Source organism: Zonotrichia leucophrys, chromosome 20 (genome assembly GCF_028769735.1).
Source record: "Zonotrichia leucophrys gambelii isolate GWCS_2022_RI chromosome 20, RI_Zleu_2.0, whole genome shotgun sequence".
Lineage (NCBI taxonomy): Eukaryota > Metazoa > Chordata > Aves > Passeriformes > Passerellidae > Zonotrichia > Zonotrichia leucophrys.
In genome coordinates, this window is record NC_088189.1 from 3423617 (window position 1) to 3442635 (window position 19019).

General features: G+C 39.7%; 1 protein-coding gene across 2 annotated transcripts in view; it reads left to right on the forward strand.

The window, feature by feature from the left end:
- The window catches only part of GNAS (GNAS complex locus), a 124583-nt gene that overhangs the window by 81807 nt on the left and 23757 nt on the right, over positions 1–19019 (forward strand). For both annotated transcript variants that reach the window (XM_064729607.1, XM_064729606.1), the window contains exon 5: positions 13483–13580. In XM_064729607.1, coding sequence (XP_064585677.1) covers positions 13483–13580 — 98 coding nt within the window. The remainder of the gene's footprint in view (positions 1–13482; positions 13581–19019) is intronic.

Below are 19019 nucleotides of genomic sequence, written 5' to 3' on the forward strand. Positions count from 1 at the left end.
TTTGTTAATTGCCATGAAGTACCTTCTACTTGCAGTAATGCAGGAGTGTTTCAAAACTTGTATTTCTCTCTCCATGCACTGTTCCAGGAGGCTGAGAGGAGGAATTATGATGATGTATCAAAAATCATGATCTATTTACACCAGAATTTTATGTCCAGCAGTCCCAAATTCTTGACATAAAAGTGCAAGTGTGAATAATAGTAAGATGTGGGATAGTTTGCACCACAGCAATTCTTAACTCGGTTTGTAATTCTTGATATGTAAACATTATTGAACAAGCTGGTCTGTGAGACCAACAACAGTTACCTTTTCCAAATGTTGCTGTTTCTAGGAATTTCTCTGCTTTGGTCAGTCTTTATCAAAAGAAAAATAATGAACCAAACAAACCCACATGCTTTGTGTACAAGGCAGAAGTCAGGTGACTGTAGCAGTTAATTGGAAATACTGCACTGTAATCCTCAAATCATTTTCAGTGTAACAGGCACAGACAGGTTGGTGGAGGGGGATGTATGATTCTCTCTAGCACATTAAATGTAGTCATTGGCATTTTGTCTTAAAGCATACTAAATTTGAGATTTAGAGATTTTTAACTTCACACCTCTGTCATTTAGACATTTGTCAGAGTTATTCACAGAAATACTCGATCCCTTCATGGATGATCTCTCCTGCTGGGGGCATAGAAAAATTCATGCTTTGGAGGTGATTTTAGGAGAATATTTGAGAGAGAAGACAGTGGTTCCTTGCTCCACCCTCCGTGTTTCTGCACTGGCTGTGTGCCCTCAGCTCTCCTGCTGCCATTGTTTGTGCTAGTTCAGGTTGTGATCTGTAACAATGCTGCAACAAGTTCCTGTGACCTACCTCGTACTGAAATACTGGATTTTCCTTGTATCTTCTATCTCAGAGGTCTTTTTATTCTTCCATTCAATTGGAGTGCAGTGATTTCTTTTAATTTTTCCTTTTTTTCCACTGAAAGCAGGGTGTAATTGTGTGACTTACAAGGTCCATAAATAATTCCAAGTTCAGTGAAGAGTCTTTCAGGTGTTGAGTGACACACAACTTCAGGAATAACAGTGCTCCAATAAAACTAGTTTTTCCTCTCTGAGCAAAGGTATTGTCTTAAATTTTTAAGCCCTGAGTCTACAGAGGTTTAGGTGTGTGCATAACTTTGACTGGTGGCTTACTTCATTGGCATGATTAACTATTTCATATGTAAATGTTTGTAGAGTTGAGGTTTTGAACTGGAGATGCATTAGCCACAGATGCTGAAGGACTCTTGTTGGCTCTCTCTGCCCTCAGTGATTATATAAGTTACTATATCTCTGATTTCTGAGTTTGTCTGAATGTCGACTGTAGTCCTTTGGTACCTGGAAAACTGAACCTGCATTTTAATTGCATGATTTAAATCAAGTTAAGATCTAGAGTGTCCCTAGATGCCAGCTCTCAGTCCATAGGAACAAAAATCATAGGAACAAAATTCTTGAGTACTCCTGTAAAAATAATTTTGATTTTGTTACAGATTAATTAAAAGTAGTAAAAATTGAAGAAAATTTGAAGAAAAAAATAATTTTGTGGAAGCAGAAAGGACAGCCTTATGCTAGTTATGCTATAAATCTAAGGAAATCTCCGTCATCTGCTTCCTCCTCCAGTGCACTGGGGGAAGAATTTCATAAACCTTTTCCTATACAGAGTATTGATTGGGAAGGAGGGAGGGGAGGTTTTAGCAGTGCTAGCCCTGTGTAAAGCTGTCTGGTTTGAGCTGCAGAACTTGCTTTCTGCCTCTTGCATTTTCTCCATGGAAAATCACATTTCAGCTCTCTTGAGCACATACTCTCCTCAGTGTAGTATTTGATGCTCTTTTCTGCCCTAGGGGAGAGCACAAGGGTGGGGAGGAGGAGCTCTCATGTCCCAAGGGGATGTTCTTTGAGGGCTGCAAGTTCTTAGCACTATACTCTTAAATACAGGGCTGCTCTGCTTCCCTTCAAATGCCCATTCTCCTTTCCCTAAACATTAACTTGGGTTGCTCTCCTGAAGAGAAAGCACTGACAGAGGCCAGCACAAGGATTTGAGATTTCTTCTCCAGTTACACAAGATCATCTTCATGAGGGAGCAGTTGAAATGAATTTTAAAGCAGAGGCCAAAATCTGTGTTTATAATTCTCTGTGGAACAGGTGGAGCTGGAATGAAAGTCTCCTAACAGCAAGGTTCAGTGTGATGTGGAAGGCAGAATAAAGTCAGGAAGAATGTAGGAGCTCTAAAGTGTGATAAATATTGGGATCTGGCTCTACATGTAAATTAGGATTCAAAGAGCAACTTTTGTATTCTGATATTCTAATTCTTTTCTTAGTCTAGGTCTCCATCTGTTTGCTTTGCAGTTTTTGACTTTCAGGAAGTGTGTGTCATTTGTGTAGACCATATTGTTTTGAATTAAAAAAACCTAAAAAACAACAGCTTGAGTTAAAAATAATGCTGGTACAGTGTAATGCTAGGTTAAATCCCTTTAAAGCTGAAAATTTACTATGTTGGAGATTATTAATTCGGCACAGTTGGTATTAAGAAATTAAATTTTTGAATACAAGTAGTAGCATATGGAGAAAGGCAAAACATAGCACTGACTGGAAGGAATCCTGTCCACATAATCGTGCTGGTATTTTAAAATATTGCAATTTCTAGTAGATCAGATCTATAGTTGAGGCTTCCAAATGGTATTTCCATCATTATTGTCCTTTGATGCATTTAGCTTAACACAACTGTATGTGTGTGTTTTCAGTGTCAGAAATCAACATCAGAAGTAGTCTGAATAATTCAAACTCACTGTATATCTGTCTCAAATGTCAGGTGATGTTGGGTTAGCTGGGTTATAAAAGTGATATTTTTATTCCTGTTCTGCATACCAGACAGTGGTTAGGATATTTTCCTCATCCCCAGTAATAGTGGCCTTCTTCTCATCCCTTTCTTTTTGCTTTACTTTTAGAAGAGGGAAGGAAATGTTCCCATTTTATCAACATTTCACACTCCATGATCAACCCAATTGAACCAAGCCACCAAATAAAACCTATTTACTTTGGGTCACAGTCCATTTATAATTCTCTGGCTTTAATGAAATATTCAAAATAGCTGAGCAGGATTTACAGCTACCTATTTTTAATTTATCTGTTTTCAGCTGAGGAAGATGTCTCTTGAAAATACCATACTAAATTCAGAAAAATGGTATTTAGAAAGTAGTAGAATCAGAGTATTAGGTATTGAAAGGCAAAATACCAGAGGAATGACTGCAGCCTGTGGCAGAAGTGATGCTGATGTTGTCTGCAGGTCTCTTGGTTTCACTTGAAGTTTTATTACACTGCTCCATTGTAGTTATTTTGAATCTCCCACTACCACAGCTGCTGAATGGTTTTATTATGGTTTTTGAGTGGTGTCCTTGAGCTTTGCCACACTCTGGCTTGAGCCTCAAAGGCAGCTCAGCATCCCCTGTGCCCACAGGCACCCCTTCCCTGTGCCACCCAGCCCAGCCAGACAAACCTCCTCTGGCTCCCCAGGGTCAATCAGAGCATTGAGCCTGCCCAGCTCAAAAATAACCCTGGTAACCCTTACTCCTTCTCTCTTCTATTTTGGGGAGATTATTTTTAACAGGGATCAGTTTTGAGGTCTGATTTACAACCTGGCAGTGGAGGTGGTGCTCAGTGGGATCCCTTAACCTGCAGCAGGGTCAGAATGGAGCTTTGGAGTCCCTGAAATGGTTCTGACACCAAAATCCTCAAGATGGTAATGAGATTATAGAGTCTCAGTAAGAAAAGATGTGAGCTGGGATCTCTTTGCTGCCAGAAGTGTTCCTTAATTATGTAGGCAACAGAACAAAATTATCTGTCCCTGTAGATAACCACCCTGATGGGTATAATGATAGATATATTATTATTCCTGTCTAAATACATCATGGCAGAAGAAGAGAGCTGTTCTGGTTTGACAGCATCACCAGCTTTATAAAGTAGTGACAAACATATTCACTGCAGTGGGGGATGCTTCCCATGGGGATATCTCAAATGTCACAGATTTTGGGGTGTGAAAGGAGGCAAAACATTTTCTTTGGTGAGGATACCCCTGGGAAGCTGGGAAAGGTGGGAGACTGAGCCTGATTGCTTGGGTGTCTGCACAATATTGTGTGCAGTTTGGATACTTACCACAGACAGAAAATTAGGGCCTCCAGCTTTTTCTTCTCCGGGTTTTTTATGATTTTGAGCAAGCCACCTCAATCTCCTATTTACCTTTTTTTAGTATTCTCTGTCCTATTATGTATAAAAGAGTAATAAATACGTATCTTCGAGATGCATCTTGAGGTGCAAGACTAGTAGAAAATGTGGATATGTGAAGTATTTCTGCCTCAAAAATGTTAATGTTGTTCAGAGAAAGGAGTGGGAAGTCTTACAGACAGTATCAAAGATGTGGTGCTAGATCCTCTAAATAATCCTTACTTACTCTTTTTAAATCTCTATTATCTTATCTACACAGAGCAGCTCCCTCTCAATGGGCTTCCAGATAATCCAATTGAGTTTACCTGGTCAGAGTTTAACAGGAACTTATGGAAAGCTGGTTTTTCTATCCTTTAATAGCAGAATAAGTTCTTGATTACAGATTAATTAAAGAGTTCTTCTGAAGCCTTCTTCTAGTATAGGGTCTGTGAGGCAGGCAGCCACCTGATTTCATTTCTGTTTCTCATAATTGAAACATGTATAACTATTAATGATTTGCAAATTAATCTCCTGAAATCTCTGATTTTTGTCTGCATGGATAAATGCCTGATAGGAATGTTGTACTCTTCTGTGACTAGGAATATCTAGCAAATTTTGTTACTTTTTATTGGAAGTGTTTTGTTTGGGTTTTTTTCAGCCCTTCGAATTCTGCAGTGCCTTCACTGAGGTGTTGACATAATTCTGTTGAAATCCCACAAAGAATTTCCTTAAATTGGAGAATCTGCAGCCCAGGACTTGAGACAATAGGAATACATGTCTTTTTCTGTAGTCCAGTTGTTTTTATAATACAACCCCCCCCTATATTTTACTTGATTACTAATTTATTTGATTAGTATTTGAAGTAAATGCTGATGCTTTGTTATGAACTTGTATTTTTATCCAGTAAATTCCCACCATACCAGACCATATTTACAGGTTCAGAAGTTCACGTGACTTAATTTCTCTTGATACATCTTCTTTGTTTTCCTCTCAGAGCAGTCTTAAAGAACAAGGACAGATTAATTCAATTTATGTTGAAATACAAGAGCTGTCAGCTGAATTAAACAGGAAATAGGCATAATTTAATATGGAAATTCTTAAACATTTTCTGGTTTTAATCACAGTAAGAGACTATCACAAAATACTGGTGTATGCATAGATGAAATAAAATTATACCTGTGAGTCTCCCTGGTGTTACAGTGGATCCAGCCACAGCCCTGTTGTGCTCAGCTGCCTGTTTGGAGAATACATGACATTTCTTCAGTGTTCCAGCAAAATTTAAGATTTTTTTAAACTCCCAGGAAACAGGGTGTCTATTTACTCTTAAAAAGAAATGCCAGAAATGAAGCAGAATTTTCAGTTAATTTATTTTAAGTATATTTGAGCTTCAATTTTTTGTGTAGACTTTATTGTGAGGCTGTGAACACTTCTGTGAGTACAGATGCTGCTGCTTCAGAAAGATTGGAAGAGGATTAGTGAGCTCTCCTTGGGATTTGTGTAAATTTAGAATAAGAACTATTTTATCTTACACCCTTTTCTGTTGGTGGAAGTTTCTGGCCAAAAGAGGCTTTTTGTTTCCAATGTGAAAGGAAGCAGCAGAGTTTAGTGTGGTCCCAGGTGTTTGTTCTTGGCACCAGGTAAGAGAGTAAAGTCATTTGATTTGACTGTTCAAGATTACTATATATTCATTAAACAAAAAGCAGCTAATGATGTAGTATGAAAGACATTTTCCAAACCCTGATTTAAGGCTCAAAGGAAATTTCTCCGAGTTTTATTAAACCTTCTTTCTTAGACTGAAGGCTCCAAAAATAGCTGATGGTTGAACTGCCTCTGTCACCACTCTAAACTACCCTGCAATGGGGTGGAAGAATTCTCTGTGCCTTTTATGCTATCAGGAAGTTTGATCCATTGATGAATTACCTCTTTCTATGTATGACACTGAAGAACAGAGGAGCACTGATTATTGGTTTAAATTGCAGAGGAATTGTGACAATATGGGGAGCAGGCTTGCTGCTCTCACCCAAAGTGAATTTTCCTCCCTGATTAACATGAGGAGCTGTGTTGTGGTATCAACAGGTAAAGTTTCTGTGGCAATTAAACTTCTTGTGAAAGTAGAAATAAGAGAGAAATGGTTTGATATTGTGTTAGGGAGGACTCCTAACCAAAGGCACGTTGTAGCTTATGGGTATGGATTTGTGTGTTGGCACATTCCTCAAATGCTGTGGTGTTTTGAAACTCTTAACAAAGGGGAATAATGTGAGTTCAAACTTGACAGAAGTTTCTTAAATAGAATTCACTTTCCATTGGCCAGTGCTTGCAGCGACATCCAGTTCAGTTTGTACTCCTAGAAGTTACCAAGCAGAAACACAGAATATTTCAGCATAATTCTTCTTTTCCAAGCATGAAAAACTATTGATAATGAGACTAAATCCTTGCTGAAAATATTTCTGACTCAGTTATGGGAAGTGCTGAGTGCACTGGGCCTCTCCCAAAGAGTTTTGTGTTCAGCTCTGGACATGTGCCAGGAACTGGAGAATATCTTCAACTATTTGTAGGTATGCGTTTCCTTTGTGATATCATCAGCGTATTTGCCCTAAAATAGCAAGCAATAATTAACACTTGTTCACACCAGCAGGAATGCAGATGTTTCCCTATTCAAGTAAGTGGCTTATTAAACTGTCTGATTTGACAAATTTAACACGTTCTGGTATCCCTGCCCAAACTTGGGGGGGATGAAAAGATGCCATGAGTTCTATTCCATGAGCACCCGTTCAGTCAGCAGTGAGGGCAGTGAGAAATAAATCAGTTTGGTGGGTACTTACCTATCCTGGTAGTGAGAAATGAAATAAATCAGTTTGGTGGGTACTTACCTATCCTGGCAGTGAGAAATGAAATAAATCAGTTTGGTGGGTACTTACCTATCCTGGCAGTGAGAAATAAATCAGTTTGGTGGGTACTTACCTATCCTGGTAGTGAGAAATAAATCAGTTTGGTGGGTACTTACCTATCCTGGTAGTGAGAAATAAATCAGTTTGGTGGGTACTCACCTATCCTGGCAGTGAGAAATGAAATAAATCAGTTTGGTGGGTACTTACCTATCCTGGTAGTGAGAAATAAATCAGTTTGGTGGGCACTTACCTATCCTGGCAATGAGAAATGAAATAAATCAGTTTGGTGGGCACTTACCTATCCTGGCAGTGAGAAATGAAATAAATCAGTTTGGTGGGTACTTACCTATCCTGGCAGTGAGAAATAAATCAGTTTGGTGGGTACTTACCTATCCTGGCAGCGAGAAATGAAATAAATCAGTTTGGTGGGTACTTACCTATGCTGGTAGTGAGAAATAAATCAGTTTAGTGGGTACTCACCCATCCTGGTAGTGAGAAATAAATCAGTTTGGTGGGTACTTACCTATCCTGGTAGTGAGAAATGAAATAAATCAGTTTGGTGGGTACTTACCTATCCTGGCAGTGAGAAATAAATCAGTTTGGTGGGTACTTACCTATCCTGGCAGTGAGAAATAAATCAGTTTGGTGGGTACTTACCTATCCTGGCAGTGAGAAATAAATCAGTTTGGTGGGCACTTACCTATCCTGGCAGTGAGAAATAAATCAGTTTGGTGGGTACTTACCCATCCTGGCAGTGAGAAATAAATCAGTTTGGTGGGTACTTACCTATCCTGGCAGTGAGAAATAAATCAGTTTGGTGGGCACTTACCTATCCTGGCAGTGAGAAATAAATCAGTTTGGTGGGTACTTACCTATCCTGGCAGTGAGAAATGAAATAAATCAGTTTGGTGGGTACTTACCTATCCTGGCAGTGAGAAATGAAATAAATCAGTTTGGTGGGTACTTACCTGTCCTGGCAGGAGAGACCCAGCTGGTGCATTTTGTGGGAGTGCTCTGTGCTGCCCTGCCCTGCCATGGCCCTGTGGATGCAGCAGGAGGGGAGCAAAGCTCTGCTCTCCACCAGTGCTCAGTGCTGCTTTCAAAAGCTGCACACATTGGGAAGCAAAGTCCTCCAGGAGACAGTTGTACAGTTAGAAGCTAGTTTGGTTTGACCTTTAATCATTAGATTTGTAAGTTGGTGACCTATTTAAAACTCTTATTATGAAATGTGCAGCTCCATGGGACAGTGAACTTTGCCCAGGAATTGAATCCCAGTTTTAACCACAACATTGTATAATGATTGTACACACCTTTTAGGAGGTAAGGTGGTTTTTTTTCAATGGCATTGACTTTTGGTGGAATTAGTAAATAAACTGTTCTGTTGAAGGATCCACCCTATATTATATTTTACAAAGAAAAGGTAATGTTGCATGTCCATGCTAAGTTTCCTGTGCATTTGGTGTCACAGTGGCATGGACTGTGCCAGTGTTCTTCCCTGCCAACATCCTAATGCCTATAAAACATTGCTTCATAAACATTTTTTTAAAGTCTCTTGAGTATTTATATATCTTGAGGGAACAAAGCCTTGTAGACAGTATGTCCAGTTACATTATTTCATTTTCTACTGGTATTTTATCCTTTTAGAATGCTTCTCAAAAGCAGATCTTGGTTCCTTTATTTTTTCCCAGGCCTGGAGTTTGCCTCTTGGGGATTATTATTTTAACAATCAAAGTGCTCAGCCCCCATGTTCTTTAACACTTTCTGTAGTTTAACTTTGACCAAAACCACTATTTACCTGTTGCCACTTATTCAGCTTGCTGAAATTTTCCAATATAAGTAGGTTTTAAACTTGATTAGATTCTGCATTGCCCCTTTTCTAATCCAGAATTGTGTCAGCAAGATCTTTCTGGAACAAAGAACAAATTTCCAAGCATCCCTTCCACATTTCCACTGATGGGTTTTTTTTTCCTTTAGAGGTCTGCAGAGATTCCTGTAAGTGAATGCAAGTGATTTACAAATGTTGCCTATTGACTCATTGTATTGGGAAGCTTTCAGTAGGTGGGGAAAGTGTCACCTCATAAATAAAACATTAATAATGAAACACATTTCACGTAAATGTGGCTTTTTAACCATTGTGGTGTTATGGTATCATGAGACATGAGGTTTCCTCAGCAGCACCAGGTCGTGGTCCTTGATCCTTCAGTTATCTGAGCAGGACCAGAGCAGGTTTCCCCAGCCAGAGGATTTTCCCAGGGGGTTTTATGGTTTCCCAGAAGTGGAGCCTGTTCCTGGGGATTGTGCCCGGAATTCCAGCTATGTCCAGAGCAGATTCAGTCAGGCCCTGTTTGTTCTCCTCACATCTCTGTTGCATTGACATTCCTTTCCTTGAGTGTTCTCCTCAAGGATTTCTCCCTCTTTAGGGTTTGTGACCGTTTTGGGATGTGTGAGGTCTGTGCAGGTGGTGAATAAAGGCTCCAGTCCTGACATGAAGCTCAGGAGGAATTCACTCCTCACCTTCCCTGCCATCCTGTCACCACTTCTGTTGACTTTTGTTGCTTTACACAGCTTCAGCTGTACTTTAAACAGGATCTTGGGTGTGTATTGTGACACTGCAGCATTTTATTTTTTTTAATGGAAAATTACATAATTTGGAAATTTTTTTCAGCTTTAAGTATGCATAGGGCAGGAAGGGATAAGATGATCATAGACTGCAAATACTCTGGATCATTTGGATCCTAACATTTAAATCCTATTGGTTGTGGAATGTCATCTCAAACCAAATTGTTATTTAGTATTTGTTCATTTTAGCTGTTAGGAGTTCCATTTTCTGGTGCAAGTAAAACCTTTGTTGGTGCTGCTGTAGATTCTGTCATATTAGAATGTGCCAGCAAATCAATCAGTGTAGTGGAAGCAAGAACCAGACATGTAAGGACTTGTTTTCTGGCTATTTCTTTTCAGGAAATTTTCCTGCTACTTTTGGTTAATTTGTTTCCTAACTCATTATTTTTAGAGCTCTCATACAAATTATACCTATTTAACTAAAAAAAAAAAAGAAACCAACCCAACCCTTTTGCTAACTTGATTTTTTCTAGTGGCCTCTGAAGCCCCTGTTTTACCTAAATACATAACAAATCTTGTGGTTTTACTTGCCTTCCCTGAGAGCAGCCCCAGGCTACATTCCATGACTCAAATGGGATGCTGAGGATTTCTTGTGTTATTCCTTTTCTTAAATATTATTTCAGAGCTGTGGTTAGTGTAGGTGTACTGGGGAGGAGGGAGAATCTGGGGTTTTTGCAGCCAGCTACTGTGTCTTAATTCCAAAGTCAGTCACTACAGTAAGGAGGTTTCTAATACAGCAGGGGATGAGCTCTGCAAGGCTGGGTCTGACTCTGCTTGGGTGAAACCTTCCTTCTTCACAGCTGTGGGAGCTGGTTCTGCATAGTCCCAGCATGTGTGAAGATGTATTTGATGTGGCCTAAAGACAAAAGGTTGTGTATTAATGAAAGACCTTCATATTTGACCATCCCAAGTCATGTAGTTCACTTTTTAAAACTCAATTAATACAAACACACAAGAAAAAAAAAAAGACCAAAAGTAACAGCAAAAACCTATCCCAAAAAACCCCACTGTGTCTTTGTGTAATGATTATTGCTCTTTGCTTGTTGTTGATCCTGATTTTGAAATCCCAATAAGAAGTTCAAAGAATGTGGAATTAAATTCTTTCTCCATCCCAGATGGACAATTAATAACCATACTGAGAAGATTGCTTGAGTATTGCTGGTTATAGTTCAGATCAGCAGGACAGGCATGAAGGCAGCGTTCAATATTTTATTGCTAATTTGGTCTCACAAGGCACAAACACTGATCTTTATCCCATTATTGTAGTTCATGTATTTTCTCAGAAGTGAGAACTGCCCTTAGAACACAAGGAGGACTCTTGTAAACAAAATGTAACTGTTCTGGTAAACTAAACCCTATTATCAATGTGTTCATGCCGGGGCCAGGAACTGGTTTTATTCTTCACCCCATTTTATGATCTGATTGCAGAAACTATTCCAAATGTAAGACATTATGGAGTTTGAAATGTCTTTGAAATAACTGCTTTACATCATCTTTCCACCCCAGTGTCATAGTTGTAGTGAGAAACAGTAACGAGGAAGTTTTTGTGGCAGTTTTACTGTGCTGTGACTTTTCTTATTAAAACAAAGACATTTTTCACTTTTTATCTATATCTTTTTGGTGATGAAGAATGTTTTACTGCTTTTTCTGTAAACTTATCATTGCCTAGTTATTTGTTCACTGAATCAACTGCTGTTTCATCAAAAAAATCTTGTACAATTGCTGATTCCATTTTTCAGTTTCCCAGCTTTGTAGTCGTAAGTTGAGTGAGCCATATGATGTTCTGTATTGAACAACTGTTACTTTAAAAACAAATATAGAAACATTCCCCAAAATGGGTTTGGTTCAGATACAGTGAGATTGCAGATAATTCCTCCTTTCTCCTTCACTTTCTCTTCCTTCTCCCTTTTCCTTTAGAAATACATTTTCCTCACCGTGCTCTGATACAGTTGAAAGTGACTGACAGTCCCCCAACTGCCAAGAAATTATAAATCTTCAAAATTAAAGTATCCAATGAGCATAATTCCAGCAGTGGGAGACAGAAAACAGGACTAGAATGAAGATTTTGATTCATTTTCTATTTCCTTTAATAGCAAAAGCAAACGGTCAACAGTGCAATCTGCAAATACTAAAAATTAAGTAAAATCTTCTTACCTGCTTCTGAAAGAAATCTAACTGGTCTTTTTGTTCATTAACAGTTCATAAAAGCAGGGAACAAGCTGACATTGGTACCATATATAAACATCATAATCTCTTTAAAAGAAATCAGAAAAGAATTTAGATGTGTATTTTGTGTTTGTTCTCATTTTTGTGTATATGCAGCTAGGGAATCCTTAACAGCAATAAAAGGACAATCAAATTGCATCTGATGTGCTGCTTCCACCATTGGTATTTGTAATTGTGTGATCACAAAAACACACATGCATCTTATACCTGCCAAGAAGAGGGTGCTCTGAAAATCAGCAGCACTAAATTTACTGTGAGATGCCTCTACATATCTTTAAGATACAATTTAAAGGATTTACTATTCTGCTAAAGTTCAGGTGTTAGTTAAGATTCTGGTAGGAATGGGAATTTTTCAAAAAACTCTTTTCAAAGGGAAAATTTGGAACGTGTCCCCTTTCTTTGTACTACATTGATAGTAAAGGAATGTGAGAGACTGATATCCCAAGAGATGGAGGAACCTTGAAGCAGCAAAAATAACACATTTTTCTTCTTTAAAATAATTCTTCTGTAAAGAAAAAGGGTGTGGAGACACAGAATAAATACAACAACTATTTTAAAGGTCTTTCACTGGTCTGGATGAAAAAAATTAATTATTTGCCGCTTAAAACCAGAATGAAAGTATTTAACCCAAAACACTTCAAAGCTCTGCGAGATAGCCAGGGAGCAGCCATGGCTGATGATGGGAGGAATGCCCACAGTGGTGTCTGTGTGTATTTTAGTCACCAGGCTGCTGCTGTTCTTTCTGAGTCTGTTCAGAGCTCTTGGACTGATGGCCAGGGGTTCAATCCCGTGTTGCACACGCAGCCAAAGTGCATCTTTCATCTGCAGAATGAAAAGAGCTTTTGCTTGTGTTGTTAGCTTGTGTTACAGGTTCAGCAAAACTGAAGCATTGCATTTTTGGCTGTCTGCTTTCATATCTTGGCTTACAGTTTTTAAGGCTGAGACAAAACATGATCTAGCCTTGTATCACTGTCTTTCTTCTGTAGTTCAATGTCTTTTTACACTGTAAAAGAATAAATTTACGAAAGTGGTGCAGAGTTAAGTAAGATACAGATGTCTGTACAGTCCCTGAAGATCCTCACTTGCTTGCAAAGTCATGTAAAACTTAATTATCATTATCATTCATGTAGGAATTATAGAGAAGTAGTGTTTCATTGAAGAAAAAAAAAATCACAACAGCCACATAAATGTAAGATACAGTGACACCATGAGTTAAAGAACAAATGTTACCAAATAGCATTGATTATTAAATTGCCAATGAAATTGACATTAATGAGACATTAACCCTTCTTACAGTAGATGGTTGGATTCAATCAGTGATTGAGAAGCAGTTCTTTAAGTGTTACAGAGTGTGGAAGTCAAACTTAGAAAGCCAACTGAACTTGTAGTGAGGTTCTAAAGCATGGTTAGAGATTTTTGTTAAATCTGCTCCATTCTCTGCTCATTGCAAAATGAAAAGATTCATCACTGTTTGCTGACTCTCTTCATCTCTAACCCATTCCCATAACCCTGTTTTCCCATTTCAGGAGTTTTATGAACACACAAAAACCCTGTGGCAGGATGAAGGTGTGAAAGCCTGCTACGAGAGATCCAACGAGTACCAGCTGATTGACTGTGCCCAGTAGTGAGTATTGCTGGGGCTGGGGAGGGTTTGGTGCCCTGCTGCTGGCCCTGACCCCTGGAAAAGGGGTGTGAGGTGCATAATGAATTCCTGGTAATCAGCTGTTCAGAGAGGTGCACAAACTGCTGTTCAGTTAGACAATATCTACATTGAAATGCCTATTTCAATCAATATCTGCATCTACACGTGCTTTCAAAAGGTTTTAATAAGGCCCCTTAGTGAGGAATCGCTTTTATTGTCTGCAAGGCCAAATTTCCTGCCTCTCCACCTGGCCCATCCTCTCCAGAAGTCAGCTTCAGGTGCTGCACAGGTTGCAGTAAGTTGGAGAGGATGTTGGTGGGAAATAATCCTGTTTGTCACTTTGGTTTCTAGTGCAGTGTATTGAACTGGAAACAAAGAGATGGGAGTGACAGTCCTGGGGAGCAGCCTGTGATCAGTCACCAGAGTTGTGCTTGTGTGCCTTCATGCACATATCTGAGAAAGAGTCATTCTCTTCTGGTATTTATACTGCTGGGATAATTAGTGTTGTCTTGAGAGTCTGCTGCATGTTTGCAGTTATTTACCACATCCAGCAATATCCTGTGGCTCAGGATTGTTTATGGCAAGGTGCTCAAGTTAGTTGTGACCATTCCTGGTACTTTTGTTTGTGCATATTCAAGAATTGCACGACTTAAATTTGAAATATTAACAGTTAAAACTGTTCTTTTTTTGTTTATATTCTCTCTGCTTCTTGTGGAGAAGCTGAAATAAGGTTTAATGGTCAAGAAAATTAAGGTTTCTTGTTTCACACGGTGATGGCAACTGCAGTTTGTCTAATACTGAATCTCCTAAAGAACATCTGATTAAATAAAATCTGTAAGGTTCTTCTTTTGTTTGTTTGTTTAGGAAGACTTAAAGGTAAATCAACAATTAGCTCTGTTTGAAAGAGACAAGAGAGATAATTTTACTGTGCCTTGCACAGCTCCAGGTTTGCAGGAGCCTCTTTGAAGTTTTGCCATTGTTTCCAGAGTGAATTTGTTTGATGTGTAACGATGTCTTTTGCATTAGGTGACTAATGTTTGATCATTTGGCATGGAGCTTTTTGCAAGTTCACTTGCTACAAAATAAAAAAGTACAAAGATTTTCATTTTCAGACAAGCACCCAGTAACTTTTGTGTTTCTAGTGTAAAGCTGATAGAAGTGAGGGAGAGCTGGGTTGTTTCTGGTCACTGTTTGTTAACAGCTTCTGTGCTGGGAAGGAGGAAATTGTTGAGCACTAAGAGGGTTTTGTGTTGCCCTTTTTCTACCCTGAATGCACAGAAGAAAGCTGAAATTCTTATCATCCCTGGACATTGACTTTTCCATGGATCAGCAGGGGAGGTGGCCCTCATGATGGCTTTACCATCCTGCTCCATCTAGTGGAACACTTCATTCTACATCATGGGCTGTTGAGCCAGTAATAAACTTTGAACATTGCTGACAAATTAGATTTGTTTTTCTCCTAAAGAAAATAAAATAAAAATTGCTGTCTCCTTCTAAAAATATTTAATAATTCTAATATTTATTCAATATGATAGTTGCATATATGATACTATAGTCTTACAGAAGGAGATTTTTAATTGTTAATTTTGACAGTTCTTGTCCTTTCTTGCATTTTTGACCATGCAGTGGTGGTGTTTTTAATAACAGAATATGCATAGTAGGAGTTTTTTAATGGCAAAATGTTGAGTCTCTGGTTGTGTTGGCTGAGAAAAACCAGCTTTAGCAAAGGCTGTACCATCCTGGCTTCCCATTTCCTGCAGGTGTGATTTTTGGAGGTGTGGAGCTGGGAGGGCAGGCCAGTAACCTCATCTGCTGGAGAGCCCTTCTGCTGTCCTGCACCCTCAAGCTCACTGGCTGAATGAAAATGTCACTTTGGAGGAGCCCTGCTCATTCTGAAAGAGTAGCTGCCTCTGCTCATCATGAGCTTTACTGTACTTCCTGCCCAGGCATATTTTACAGTCTTGAGAGGCAGAGAAAGGAAAGAAAGCTTGTTTCCCTTTTCTTAACTGGCTTCACTAAGAAATCAGTTTCTATTCTGCATTTAGAACATGGGCTGTGACATTGTCACCAGTTTGTATTTCAGCAGTGAGGAGGGAGCTTTATGTGTGAGAAGAGCAAATTTCATTGCTCTTGCAGGGATGTACACAGAGTGTTTGTGTGAAGCTGCCATGTGATCCTGCTCTTGGCTAATAATAAACAGAATAACACAGCAGTGTCTGGAATACAGAAAATCCCAAATGGTGTTACATTATTTACCATCCTTCATGTGTCTTCCCTGGAGGCACAGGGTCACATTTTATTTAGAATATATTATTATTAAAAATCTAGGAGCCATTTCCACTGTGATGTGCCAAAGCCCGTTTGTTAAATCTGCCTTCTGTCAATTACAAACAGGACCTCTTTGAAGCACTGCTGTTGCCAATGCTTCTACCTCAGGTTTCATTTGAGCAGCTCTGCTTTAAAGCCTCACAAATACCCAGCAGAGCAGGCAGAGCCAGCAGGATCTGTCCCTTGGAATGTTCTGTTTGTGGCATGAGGACATGGAGGGTGCCCACGCTGTCCTGGCCTTACCCAGAGCCTGCAGAAAGGGCAGGGCAGGAGAGGAGCTCCTGCATCGGTGCCAGGAGCCTTTGGGCCAACTATTCAGTAGCTTAGGAGCAAAGTCTGGGTACTACAGGAGCCTCCTGGTGCTTTTCTAGAGTAGCTCATATCAGCCTGTGCCACAGCTCCCTGGATTTTTGCTTTAGCCTTGGCCGCTCATTTCATTTCGTGCCTCACGTTAGGCCGCGCTCTCCCTGCGAATCCCCTCAGTGGCGCTTCCTGGCCGTGCCTGGGGTGGCAGAGGAAGCCCAGAGCAGGCAGAGAGTGCAGCCCTGGCGGAGCTGCCATGGCAGGAAGGGCTGGGAGCAGCACCAGGAGCCTTCTCACGCGATTTCCTGCCTCCCTCCTGCCTCCGCTCCTCTCTGCGCTGCCATTTCGGGCCAGGAGCAGCTCTGGAGGTGCACGCTCACGTTTCTGGAGCTCCAGCACCAGCACAGCCTCTCTGATACCTTGAAACTGTGCCAGGCTCCTCCAGAAGAGTTTTATGAGGAGTATTTTTTAAGATGTTTGTTTTTAAAATACTTATCAAAGAAAGGCAGGGAGTGCAGCTATTAGCCAACTGCTGTGCAGGGCTGCTGAAGGATCAACACGTGTGGACACACAGGCTTTTTAATTTCTGATGTTGGGAATTCTTTATATTTTTATTAAGATTTATGGTGTGTTTTATTTCTGGATTTGCAGACTTGCAGAGAGCAGTTAAGAGCCCCAATCTGTGCACTTAATGATTTTCTTCCATGTTGATTTCTCTTCGTGACAAAGTTCCTTTCATGGAACATGTAGTAAAGTGTGTTTGCTCAAAGTCTCACCTTTTTAAACAGTGCCTGATTTATCAGGGGTACTACTGTTACTCTAATTTCTTATCCATATTATTTATTACTTTTTTATTTTACTTTATTTCCATTCAATGTGATTTTGACAGAGTGGTTTCTCTTGTCTCTATCTTCTCTGAGTGCTCACATTCAGCAGGACAGGAATTTCCCTGGCCCCTATTCCTGGCATACCCAAGCTTCTTACGGACAGTGACAATGACATTGTTAAACATTCCCATGAGGAAGAATAATATTCATGTCCCCTTTCACTGGAATAAAACTGACACAGCCTACTGCTGTGTGAATTCCTTGGCAAGGCAAAGAGTAGACCCAGGTCATCTAACTCCTAATTTTTGGTATTGATTACAAAATCCACATTATTCTATTCCAGAGTGCTTAGAGATAACTGAATTAGGGTCTTTTCTCTGCTCTCTCTTTTCTCTGCTCATTCCCTCAGCTTGAGGGAATAGAAGATCATGTTTTAAACAAGGTTAAATTTCAATTAAAGAAATACAGCCCAGGCTATGCATTTTCTGCAGTCCAGTGGGGTATTAGGTGTGTGATAGGGAGCACAGTAACTCCTGTCTTTGCATGACTTCAGTGAAGTCACTACCAACAACACAAGTCAAATATGTAATAGCTGAAATATCCCAACTCCTCCACGTGTGTGCCCTCTCTTGCTGACTGTCAGTAGCAGGGATGTGCCTGCTGGCAAGTGCTCTGAAAACCAGATTACCTAAATTTAGCCAATAAATGGATTATGAATTCAGCTCATTTTCCCACTCTTGTCACAGCTAATCATAAATTCATCATTTCAAACTACATTCAACCCCAGATAAACTCCTCTGTCTTTAAAATAAATTACAACCCGGTATAAAGCAAGATAAACCAAAAGGTGTCCTGGAATAGGTTGCTTGAGTTTTAGGAATTAAGTGCTGCAGTAAGGAAGATACAGAGTTGATGGGCCATAATGGCAGAAAGACCTTTACAAGTCCAAAATGAGAATAATTGCAGAAGTCATACCACAGCCTTTTGAGGTCTGTGTGATGCCCATTGCATCATCCTGAGTTACTGCCAAGGGGTTTAACTCAAACAGTTAAATCTGATTTCTGCCTCCACTTTTACTTCCAGCCCCCTGGATTCATTGCCTCCATTCATCTGCTGCTTTTCTTTCTCCTCTGTTCCACACATCTGTGAATGTGCCAGTTCCTTTCTGGCCTTCGGCTGCAGATGCAGCTTCCTTTCCCTGCCTGGCTGGAAATACTGAGGGTTTGCCTTCAGCTGGAGGCAGGGCAGACCTGCTTGTAGAGCACGAAAAAGCTGGGTTGGAACTTCTTCCCCAATTTCCTGACGGAGTTCCATGTCCAAATACTCAGACTTTGCATTTTATTTTAAATGCATCACTTGGTAATGCCTGCAAGGGTTAAGGATAAGCTCTGGTGTTCATGGATGCCTGATTCAGTGGAAATGGATGTTTTATATTTGCTTTCACGTGTGAATGGATTTGCTCTCACAACAGCTATTTCTTTGTTTCACACAAAATTCACATGCACAACATTTGTTCAGGTTAGGCTTGCACTGGATCAAGAGTATTTTGCAAAGTTTGGCATGAATGTTAGCATTTTATTTAAATAAAATTTGTCTTTAAAATAGGAATTTTTTCTGAGATCAGAAGCAGATACCCACATGATTTGGTCAGTGGATTGCTGTGTTCCTGTAACTGAGGAGTTTAATTTTGAATGTTGGAGGAACATCAGGAGAGTGTAATGAAGGCAGGGTTAGATACCAAACTTCCTGACATTTTAGTTCTCTGGAGGAGAATGCTGGAGTGGAGTCCAGGGTGTAGTTTGCTCAGGATGTATCTCCATTAATATTTTACTTTATTAGCCAGCTTTGAAACCATAGTTGTTATTACCAAAGAATGTAAATATCTAGGTACTGCTGCATAAACCTAAGTGATGCATCTTCAGAAGATAATTCTGTACTAAAAGTATTTGGCTACAGTCCAGAA